Source organism: Girardinichthys multiradiatus, chromosome X (assembly GCF_021462225.1).
Source record: "Girardinichthys multiradiatus isolate DD_20200921_A chromosome X, DD_fGirMul_XY1, whole genome shotgun sequence".
Classification (NCBI taxonomy): domain Eukaryota; kingdom Metazoa; phylum Chordata; class Actinopteri; order Cyprinodontiformes; family Goodeidae; genus Girardinichthys; species Girardinichthys multiradiatus.
Genome location: NC_061817.1, coordinates 17,811,152 through 17,822,881, shown reverse-complemented (window position 1 = coordinate 17,822,881; position 11,730 = coordinate 17,811,152). Strand labels below are relative to the sequence as shown.

Below are 11,730 nucleotides of genomic sequence, written 5' to 3'. Positions count from 1 at the left end.
TGTTTGACTTTTAGTTTTATTAAGATCAGCACATGTCAATATATCCCAGTTCTGATATAAATACAATGTGAATGAAGAAACAAGTACCAATGGCCTGTTTGTTTTTGTACTGAATAAAATTTGTTTTATATGAAAATAGGAACTCAGGGCTGGTCTAATATTGAATGAAAAAGTAGGAAAACTCTGAATCAAACAGAACTTAACTATGGATGCTCATAAGATAATGAAGATCAAACATAGATTTAACAATATGTGGGGGAAAATACGAGAATGTTCAATAGAAAAGTAACTGTCTTGACATCACAAGCGAAAATATAAAAACACCGGTAACCAAAAACCAGATTCAAGCAATGTCTGGAAAGCACACAAACAAAAACTACTAGACATGTCAAAAAATGACAATGGGTTACTTTAAAAATTGATGCATAAATGGTTATTCTTTTTTCAACAAGTCCTTCAGTGTCCTTCCAAATTCACAGGAGTTGTTGTCCATGATGAGAGGAATAAACACAGTGAAGGACAAGTTGAAAATATAATTTGTTCCTATGTTATAGAGGGGGAAATGATTATTCAGCTGTCTGAAATATTCTGTCACCCCCCCCCCCCCCCCCCCCCCCCCCCGTAATTCAGGCAAATAAAGAGTAAATGTGTCCACATGATGTGAGGAATGACCCACTCAAAATATAAGGTGATTGGTTAATCCCTGTCCCATGGGGCAACAAAACATTACGAGGTGTGAGCGTCAGGCTGGAATACTGTGTTCCTCTATGATGTTCCTATAAATATTTTCCCCTCTTTTTAAAAGAGAGGAAATATGTTCTCATACATGACAGGGACAGTATGTTTAATATAGGAATATGTAAAATACTTAAATAATACTAGAGCAGATTATTTTAAACAAAATAACATCAGACAGTACCATTATCAAAGCAGTAAAATGTCTTTTATAAATCCAGTATTTTGTCATATTTTACATTAGAACGCGATTTACCAGAAAAATAAGCTACACTCTCATCTCTTCAGGAAGCCAACAGAGTGAGCATCCATTGTTTTATATCAGTAATAAAAAAGTAGAAATAAACACGACGTGTTGGAAAACAGTGTTTGGTGGCTGACTGATGACCGTCAGGTTAAAGTGAACATGACACAAGTTGGAAAAGACAAACAACACGAAACTGTGCAAAAACAACCTCACAAGACCAGGTTCATTTTGTATTTATTTATTTATTTTTTCTAGGAGCTGTTGATTAAAAATTAAGTAACAACATTGACATGAATACGTTTCGTCGTTTTACCGACAAATTGATCAGAAAAGCTGTGAAGACGGTCGGATCCGCCTCTCTGGCTGCAGTGCGCGCTCCCGACACAGGGGGGGAACAGAATATTTCAGGGGAACAGAATTTCGCACAACACCTGTTTAGTGCGGAACCATTTGTGACTAGTTGTTTCCGACCGTCCTTATGAACGGAACCCGCTGCACCTAGTTGATCTGTACAGTGATATGCTACTTACTATGTCCAGTTTCATGTCTTAAAACTGTGTATAAATTCGACTATCTTTGTTTCACGCCAAGGTGAGTGAGTTTGAAGCAGAACTATACCAATTAATCTAAAGTTCAGGACAGTCCGCAGCTAATGGCCTCAGTTTTGGTTAATCACTAAGTGCTAACCATTTTAGCATCAGTTGCTAACGGTAAAGCCGTTTATATTGTGTGCTGTTATTCATCATTGCTGTAATAGGTTGCGTAGTGTGCATTTAATGTGGATTCCATAATTTGATTTATTTGGCGTCTCCTTTATTCTTGGTATTTCATTCAGATCTGTAGCAACATTTAGCTTCAATTTGTGTTATGCCAAAACATGTGGGTCGAGAAAGTGTTTAAGTTGAATCGAGGCTCGTTTCTCAGTTTTCGTCATGCATGCTAATCATGTCAACTTTATGGTTTGTTTTTTGTTGTTGTTGTGTATTATGTATTATACTTTTTTATGTATTATACTAGACTGAATCAGCTCTTGATAAATCCAGCAGTGGATCGCTGACCATGACGTCCCTGGTAAATAATCACTTTTATTCTCATAAAATGCAAATTCACATTTCTTCTCCTTTTAACCACTTTGACACATGTAGTTTATTATAAGAACGCATCATAACACTTAAACTCTAAATTAAATACACTTACACAATCAACTCCTGAGTTTCAGAAAGGGCAACGAAATGCCTGTTTATCTTACAGGCTGGCAGCAGCTCCTCAACCACAGAGTACACTGTGAGAGTCCCCAAGTGAGTAACAGACAAATATGCTTTTAACAATTTGTAAAGTATAAGGTTTTACTTTTATCTGAAAGTGACTTATCTGACTCTGATAAAAATGGAACTGAGTATGGTTTTGTTTCTATTTTGGTTGTTTTTGCTTTAGAAACACCACCAAAAAGTACAATATAATGGTTTTCAATGCAGGGGATAAAGTCAACTGTTCAAGTTGGACACAGGTGGGCGTTTATTTCCCTAGATGATAATTGGATCATTTAAAAATAATTTCAAGAGATACCAAAATATTAAAATGATGAGAAATGAAAATATACCTCAATGTCCGTTTGTAGCTTTTCCTTTTCTTTCTTCCCAGGCACGTATGGAAAGAGACATGAGTGCTCGGCGAATATATGGGGAGGAGGAAACAGCGGAGAGCGGCGCAGGCAGCGAATTTGGCAAAAAACAGCGTGAGGAGGCTCGACGAAAAAAGTTTGGAATTGTGACCCGAGAGTTCAAAGTGGAGGACCAGCCTTGGATCCTAAAGGTCAATGGCAAAGCTGGCAGGAGGTTAGCGATTAACTAAATTAAAAAGCTTTACAATTTTTAAAAGTATCATTTTTTTTATGCTTAATTGTGTTACAAAGTATTCTTGTTGAAATTTGTGAAAAACATTTTTGCACTAATTATGCAACCTTAATGTTCATAGTTCAGCTTATGTTTTCTTCTTTTCTTTGCTTGTGTTTCTTCTTATATCAGGTTTAAAGGCATAAAGAAGGGTGGAGTTACAGAAAATGCATCCTACTACATTTTTACACAGTGTCTGGATGGAGCTTTTGAAGCCTTTCCAGTTCATGGGTGGTATAACTTCACACAGCAGGCGAAGCATCGAACGCTAACTGCTGAAGAAGCCGAAGAAGAGTGGGGCAGGTGAGGGGGAGGAGTAAATTAAAATTGAAATTTAAAAACAATTTGGAAAAATTAGCACATAAAATATATATTCTTGCATGAAAAAAAAAACATTTAAGTTACATGCGCCTCTCATTTTACAGGCGGAACAAGGTTGTAAACCACTTCAGCATTATGCTTCAGAGACGCCTGCGGGAGCACGAGCATGGTGAGGATGATGAGGATGAGACAGAAAAAGGTGGGAAGAAGAAAAAGAAGGGGGGTGGGAAAGGTGGCGACCTGCGTATTCACGACCTAGATGAGGACCTGGAGATGAGCAGTGATGACAGTGACAGCAGCATGGGAGAAGGTAGGGAAAAAGCACATTGTAAACCTACATATTCATCAATATTTTATCTATTAAATCTGAGTTTTGAGAATATTCTCTGTTTGGGCCCTCTCATTTTATGCAACAGATGGAGAAAGCAAGGCAAAGATGAAAACAAATTCAGGAAAAGGGAAAGCAAAGAAGAAGAAGCAAAAGAGGAATGATAAGGATGCCCTTGAAGATAGCGATGATGGAGATTATGAGGGTGTAGAAGTGGATTATATGTCAGAGGAAAGCAGGTCAGATCACTAAGATTCCCTCCTTTACCATCCCAGCAACACTAAACACAATCAAGACTGTCTCACATGTCAGATTGCATGATTTTGAGATTACCCCCTGGTGGCATTTAAATGCTTGTTTGGAAAGCTGCACTTGAATTCAGAACATACAAGAAACCTCTATTAAGGACTTAATCAAACTCTAAATAAAACTAAAACATTTATGAAGACATTTCTTGTTGGATGCTAGGGCTGCACAATATATCATAGATCTATCCTTATCACAGTATCACTGTATGCAATATGCATATCACAAAGAACTGCTTGGACTTTAATAAAGGGTAGCTAATGATTTAAATACTATGCATTCATGCTATATCTGTAATAGATTTGCTGACACTTGCTGAATGTAGCTTAAACAAATGTAGAAGGTAAAAGTTGGTGTAGGTGTTGAGAAACTAAGTTGTTTCAGTGACAAAACACCACTTGCTGTAAATCCAAAGCAGAAAGACATTTCTTACATTTTTACATGTTTATTTATTTAAGTATTATCTCATATGACGTGCAGCCCTAGTGCTCACTCATTGCATACTGCCCAGTACAGTAATAAATGATTTATTGCTGGTTTAGGTCCAACATATAATCAGGTTTAGTGTTAAAGTCACCAAGGGTTTGTATGTATTTATCCCCATGAGTTGCTTATCAAAATGATCATCTTTGTATATCTAGATCAAAGATATACCATAATATGCTGCTGTGTATTACCGCAGTGGTGCCTATTCTAGTTGCCGTTGCGATGTTTAGGTGCAGTTCTTCGTGTTATAAGAGTTCATAAAAATCTAAACAGAGCTCCTTTTTAATTTTTATAAATTAGAGTAAGTGTTCTGTCTTTTGAAAATGAACTTCTAATTGCTAATGATTGAGATAGATAAGCATATGATTAGGGAGATCTTTCACAAATTACAATGAAGAACACAAACTGTCAATTTTTATAAAGCACAGTATGCAATAGGCAATAGGACTGGACCAGCTCTATACCCTCTACAGGGTACTCGAGAGTTCATGGGAGTTTGCCCAACCGGTCCACATGTGTTTTGTGGACCTGGAGAAAGCATTTGACTGTGTCCCTCGTGACACAGTCAAATGCCCTTTATTAGGGGCCATCCGGTCCCTGTACGAGCGGAGCAGGAGTTTGGTCCGCATTGCCGGCACTAAGTCGGACCTGTTCCCTGTGCATGTTGGACTCCGGCAGGGCTGCCCTTTGTCACCGGTCCTGTTCATAACTTTTATGGACAGGATTTCTAGGCGCAGCCAAGGGCCGGAGGGGGTCGGGTTTGGGGACCAGTGGATTTCGTCTCTTCTTTTTGCAGATGACGTGGTCCTGCTGGCCCCCTCTAGCCAAGACCTACAGCATGCACTGTGGCGGTTTGCAGCCGAGTGTGAAGCAGCTGGGATGAGGATCAGCTCCTCCAAGTCCAAGGCCATGGTACTCGACCGGAAAAGGGTGGCTTGTCCTCTTCAGGTTGGAGGGGAGTTTCTGCCTCAAGTGGAAGAGTTTAAGTATCTCGGGGTCTTGTTCACGAGTGAGGGAAGAATGGAGCGGGAGATCGACAGACGGATCAGTGTGGCTGCCACAGTAATGGGGGCACTCTGCCGGTCCGTTGTGGTGAAGAGAGAGCTGAGCCGAAAAGCAAAGCTCTAAATTTACTGGTCGGTCTACGTTCCTACCCTCACCTATGGCCATGAACTTTGGGTCATGACCGAAAGAACGAGATCACGGATACAAGCGGCTGAAATGAGCTTCCTCCGTAGGGTGGCCGGGCACTCCCTTAGAGATAGGGTGAGGAGCTCGGCCATCCGGGAGGAGCTCGGAGTAGAGCCGCTGCTCCTCCACATTGAGAGGAGCCAGTTGAGGTGGCTCGGGCATCTATACCGGATGCCTCCTGGACGCCTTCCTCGGGAGGTGTTCCAGGCACGTCCCACCGGGAGGAGGCCCAGGGGACGGCCCAGGACACGCTGGAGGGACTATGTCTCTCGGCTAGCCTGGGAACGCCTTGGGCTCCCCCCGGAGGAGCAGGTGGAGGTGTCTGGAGAGAGGGACGTCTGGGTGTCTCTGTTGAGTCTGTTGCCCCCGCGACCCGGTCCCGGATAAAGCAGAAGACAACGAGTACGAGTACGAGTATGCAATAGGAAAGCAAAATACAAAGATAAAAAAATTGTCAGACCCTTGATTTTTCTTTGCTTTTTTTAATGACTGTCTACAATTTTTTAGAAACTGTACCAAGTAAAATCTGATTCAAAGTAATAACCACTCCCTTGTGAATTTTTGAAAAAAGCCAGGTCTTAGTATAAATCTAAACTGTTCTTATTTTATCAAAATAGTGGCTTCATTTTGACTGTTTTAAAATAATCCATTGTTGATTGCAGGATTAGAAGAGACAAAATTTGTGTCTCTGGGCCTTGCTCTCAGTTCATTTATATGGCAGTATCTAGATCCTGATTTAAGGCCCATTCCTCATTCTTAATCACCACTCCACTTAGAACCAGCATTGGGTGTAGGGATGAGGTATTTTTAGTTTCCTTTTGAAAATGATCGGTGTTCATGTTTTTCTGTCTGTCCCCCCCCCCCCCCTCCCCCATCAGCTCAGATGAAGAGCCAACACATGAAAGGCCCAGCAAAGCAGAGGAGCACCCTAAAGGTAGCAACGGTCTCAAAAAGCCTGAAATTTTGGATTCAATCAATGCATAATGCGTTTACTAAAACTAAAAGTAGTTTTCCCTGGATTTATTAAATATGAATGACATAATTCTGCCTGTGATTTGTTTGTTTTGAGTTGCTATTAAAATCACTGCAAGATGACTTCCAAGGCTGTGTCAAACATTCATGTTTTTGTCTGAAAATCAATAAATGTGTAGGTATTGATGAGGTATCAGAGAGTGAGGAAGAGAGCGAGGAGGAGAAACAGAATGAAGATGAAGCAAAAGAGGAAGAAGAGGAGGAGGAAGGAAAGAAAACCCCGGTTCAGATGGAAAAGAAGAAGAAAAAAGGTGAAACCCTGTTAGGTTTTTTATGAAAGGTATCATAAAAATAGCCAAATGTTCAGTTATATTTTATTGTGATGTTTTCGTTATAGACAGCAGCGGCGAATCGGACAGCTCTGATGACAGTGACATTGAGGGAGAGACTGCTTCTGCTTTGTTCATGGTGGTCAATGTGTGTGTGTGTGTGTGTGTGTGTGTGTGTGTCAGTATTAGTTCATGAATCATTATCTACTTTTTGAATCATTTACTTATGTTGAATATAGACAGTTATTTGTTGATACTGCAAGACTTGAAGTATGCGGAGCAATTTTTAGGTTTGCGGATGTGAAATGTGTGAATGGTTTCATATTTGTAGTTTGTTGCATGTTTGCTTTTATTCTAACGAAAGGTGTCTTTCATTTTGCTCCACGCAGAAGAAGCGCACACCTCCTAAACGGCCTGGTGGACGTGGCTCCGCAGGCAGCTCCAGGACAGGCAGTCGTCCGGGGACGCCATCCATCGACTCTGCCTCCACCTCCAGCACACTGCGCGCTGCTGCCAGCAAGCTGGAGCAAGGTGTGCCACTTGAAAATCAGCAAAAATGTTTAAACTGACACAAAGTCTGGATTTAAATGAGAAACACAACATGCTTATGATGAAGACTGATAATCACGTTTTCCATCAGGGAAAAGACAAATTCAGACTCCGGCTACTGACTCACCGGCAGCCAAAAGGCTGAAGTTGGAGCCCAGCAGTCAGAGCCCTGTCCCCTCTGGGAAGAGCACGCCGCAACCCCCATCAGGCAAATCCACTCCAAGCTCAAGGTACAGTCTAATTATAATAGAAGGAAAACAGGTGTTTGGGTCTGAAACTAAGTACAGGTCCTTCTCAAAATATTAGCATATTGTGATAAAGTTCATTATTTTCCATAATGTCATGATAAAAATTTAACATTCATATATTTTAGATTCATTGCACACTAACTGAAATATTTCAGGTCTTTTATTGTCTTAATACGGATGATTTTGGCATACAGCTCATGAAAACCCAAAATTCCTATCTCACAAAATTAGCATATCATTAAAAGGGTCTCTAAACGAGCTATGAACCTAATCATCTGAATCAACGAGTTAACTCTAAACACCTGCAAAAGATTCCTGAGGCCTTTAAAACTCCCAGCCTGGTTCATCACTCAAAACCCCAATCATGGGTAAGACTGCCGACCTGACTGCTGTCCAGAAGGCCACTATTGACACCCTCAAGCAAGAGGGTAAGACACAGAAAGACATTTCTGAACGAATAGGCTGTTCCCAGAGTGCTGTATCAAGGCACCTCAGTGGGAAGTCTGTGGGAAGGAAAAAGTGTGGCAGAAAACGCTGCACAATGAGAAGAGGTGACCGGACCCTGAGGAAGATTGTGGAGAAGGGCCGATTCCAGACCTTGGGGGACCTGCGGAAGCAGTGGACTGAGTCTGGAGTAGAAACATCCAGAGCCACCGTGCACAGGCGTGTGCAGGAAATGGGCTACAGGTGCCGCATTCCCCAGACCTGGGCTACAGAGAAGCAGCACTGGACTGTTGCTCAGTGGTCCAAAGTACTTTTTTCGGATGAAAAAAAAAAATTCTGCATGTCATTCAGAAATCAAGGTGCCAGAGTCTGGAGGAAGACTGGGGAGAAGGAAATGCCAAAATGCCAGAAGTCCAGTGTCAAGTACCCACAGTCAGTGATGGTCTGGGGTGCCGTGTCAGCTGCTGGTGTTGGTCCACTGTGTTTTATCAAGGGCAGGGTCAATGCAGCTAGCTATCAGGAGATTTTGGAGCACTTCATGCTTCCATCTGCTGAAAAGCTTTATGGAGATGAAGATTTCATTTTTCAGCACGACCTGGCACCTGCTCACAGTGCCAAAACCACTGGTAAATGGTTTACTGACCATGGTATCACTGTGCTCAATTGGCCTGCCAACTCTCCTGACCTGAACCCCATAGAGAATCTGTGGGATATTGTGAAGAGAACGTTGAGAGACTCAAGACCCAACACTCTGGATGAGCTAAAGGCCGCTATCGAAGCATCCTGGGCCTCCATAAGACCTCAGCAGTGCCACAGGCTGATTGCCTCCATGCCACGCCGCATTGAAGCAGTTATTTCTGCAAAAGGATTCCCGACCAAGTATTGAGTGCATAACTGTACATGATTATTTGAAGGTTGACGTTTTTTGTATTAAAAACACTTTTCTTTTATTGGTCGGATGAAATATACTAATTTTGTGAGATAGGAATTTTGGGTTTTCATGAGCTGTATGCCAAAATCATCTGTATTAAGACAATAAAAGACCTGAAATATTTCAGTTAGTGTGCAATGAATCTAAAATATATGAATGTTAAATTTTCTTCATGACATTATGGAAAATAATGAACTTTATCACAGTATGCTAATATTTTGAGAAGGACCTGTATAAGGGACTATGCAGTATTAAAACACATTATTGTTGATTTTGACATTTTGGCCAAATTCCATGGGGTAAACGCCATCCTGCTCCTGGAAAAAGAAGTCACTGACCTACTGCTAAACATTTAGGGTCAATAAACTAGGAACTATTAATATTTCATTTGACATGCATTGAAACCCATCACAATTTACAAAGATGACAACGTAAGTCAAATAGATGCACCTTTTAATCTAATAAAACAAGTTGAAGAGAGGCCTCTGTTTAAATTCTTTCCTCACAGTGATGTGCAGCTGACGGAGGAAGCTGTCCGTCGCTACCTGATCCGTAAGCCGATGACCACCAAAGACTTGCTGAAGAAGTTCCAGACCAAGCGCACGGGTTTGAGCAGTGAGCAGACAGTCAACGTGCTCGCACAGATCCTGAAGCGCCTCAATCCAGAGCGCAAGATGGTCAATGACAAAATGCACTTCTACCTTACAGAGTAAGCAGCAAAGCAGTCGGGGTGGGAATAACGCTAAAACCATAGCGAAGAAGTATCTCTCCTGATCCTTGGACAGAAGGGATAACAAAGGTTGTGCTCACTCTGTAACATGCCACAAGCAGATTTACCTTCAGCTGTCTGAAGAATACAGTTGTTGATGTATTTTTGTTAAACTTTCTTAATTTAGTTGAGCCTGAAACCATGGAGCCAGAACTGTGGTAATGTTTTAGTAAAAACGATGTTTTCAATTACAAGTCAGAACGCTTCTAATAAAATGTAAACTTGACTAGTTTTTCTCACTGATTTGGCTCAGTGTACATACATTTTTCATTTTATGAGGGGAAAAAGGGAAATTTGTCCAGATTGTGATATAGTAAAATGCTCCTTTTAGTTTTTTTTTTTACAATAGTATATAAAAGAACAAATCAGATTTAGAAATAAATGTACTTTACATATAAAATAAGAGTGATAAAAGCCTAAAACTAGCCTCTGAACAAATCAGATGAACACGATGTTTTGGGAGATGAATAATATTAGGAAAGTATGTAAATAAAGATAATAATGCAGAACATTGGAACAATGATACCCATTATGATTTACCCACATTTTCTTTCAATTAAAAATATGCAACAGGTTTGGACTTTAAGGCCAGCTAGAGTCTATCCAGCTGGCCAAACATTATCGACATGCAGAGTGTAAAGGCCTGACACTTGAAACTTAGTATCCTGACCTAATGTTGCAACCAAGAGAGTTCTTTGCATTTGTGTGGCACACACTGATATTGTGATGACCATTGCAATTTGATATATGCTGCTGCTCTAGATGTTATTGCTTGAAACCAAACTGCCTCTGCAGGGAATTGTTTCAGCTCCCACCTAAGGGCTCATGAACATGGGTTGGACAATGAAACTGAAACACATGGTTTTAGACCACAATAATTTATTAGTATGGTGTAGGGCCTCCTTTTGCGGCCAATACAGCATCAATTCGTCTTGGGAATGACATATACAAGTCCTGCACAGTGGTTAGAGGGATTTTAAGCCATTCTTCTTGCAGGATAGTGGCCAGGTCACTACGTGATACTGGTGGAGGAAAACGTTTCCTGACTCGCTCCTCCAAAACACCCCAAAGTGGCTCAATAATATTTAGATCTGGTGACTGTGCAGGCCACGGGAGATGTTCAACTTCACTTTCATGTTCATCAAACCAATCTTTCACCAGTCTTGCTGTGTGTATTGGTGCATTGTCATCCTGATACACGGCACCGCCTTCAGGATACAATGTTTGAACCATTGGATGCACATGGTCCTCAAGAATGGTTCGGTAGTCCATGGCAGTGACGCGCCCATCTAGCACAAGTATTGGGCCAAGGGAATGCCATGATATGGCAGCCCAAACCATCACTGATCCACTCCCATGCTTCACTCTGGGCATGCAACAGTCTGGGTGGTACGCTTCTTTGGGGCTTCTCCACACCGTAACTCTCCCGGATGTGGGGAAAACAGTAAAGGTGGACTCATCAGAGAACAATACATGTTTCACATTGTCCACAGCCCAAGATTTGCGCTCCTTGCACCATTGAAACCGACATTTGGCATTGGCATGAGTGACCAAAGGTTTGGCTATAGCAGCCCGGCCGTGTATATTGACCCTGTGGAGCTCCTGACGGACAGTTCTGGTGGAAACAGGAGAGTTGAGGTGCACATTTAATTCTGCCGTGCTTTGGGCAGCCGTGGTTTTATGTTTTTTGGATACAATCCGGGTTAGCACCCGAACATCCCTTTCACACAGCTTCCTCTTGCGTCCACATTTAATCCTGTTGGATGTGGTTCGTCCTTCTTGGTGGTATGCTGACATCACCCTGGATACCGTGGATCTTGATACATCACAAAGACTTGCTGTCTTGGTCACAGATGCGCCAGCAAGACGTGCACCAACAATTTGTCCTCTTTTGAACTCTGGTATGTCACCCATAATGTTGTGTGCATTTCAACATTTTGAGTAAAACTGTGCTCTTACCCTGTTAATTGAACCTTCACACT

The 11,730-nt window shown here is 41.4% G+C and overlaps 1 protein-coding gene across 2 annotated transcripts; it reads left to right on the top strand.

Annotated features, from left to right (window-relative positions):
- The first annotated feature begins 1,417 nt into the window (after positions 1 to 1,417).
- LOC124862372 (general transcription factor IIF subunit 1-like) lies at positions 1,418 to 9,974 on the top strand. 2 transcript variants are annotated; one of them, XM_047356247.1, is made up of 14 exons: positions 1,418 to 1,573; positions 2,000 to 2,053; positions 2,234 to 2,280; positions 2,417 to 2,489; positions 2,624 to 2,817; positions 3,007 to 3,177; positions 3,300 to 3,505; positions 3,612 to 3,762; positions 6,385 to 6,440; positions 6,658 to 6,789; positions 6,876 to 6,946; positions 7,197 to 7,338; positions 7,448 to 7,586; positions 9,488 to 9,974. In XM_047356247.1, exons 2-14 carry the CDS (start codon positions 2,042 to 2,044, stop codon positions 9,690 to 9,692), a joined length of 1,599 nt encoding a protein of 532 aa, XP_047212203.1. In that variant the 5' UTR covers positions 1,418 to 1,573; positions 2,000 to 2,041; the 3' UTR covers positions 9,693 to 9,974. The 2 variants fall into 2 exon arrangements, with proteins under 2 accessions (XP_047212203.1, XP_047212202.1); XM_047356246.1 differs by having other exon boundaries at positions 6,876 to 6,955.
- The last annotated feature ends 1,756 nt before the right edge of the window (positions 9,975 to 11,730 follow it).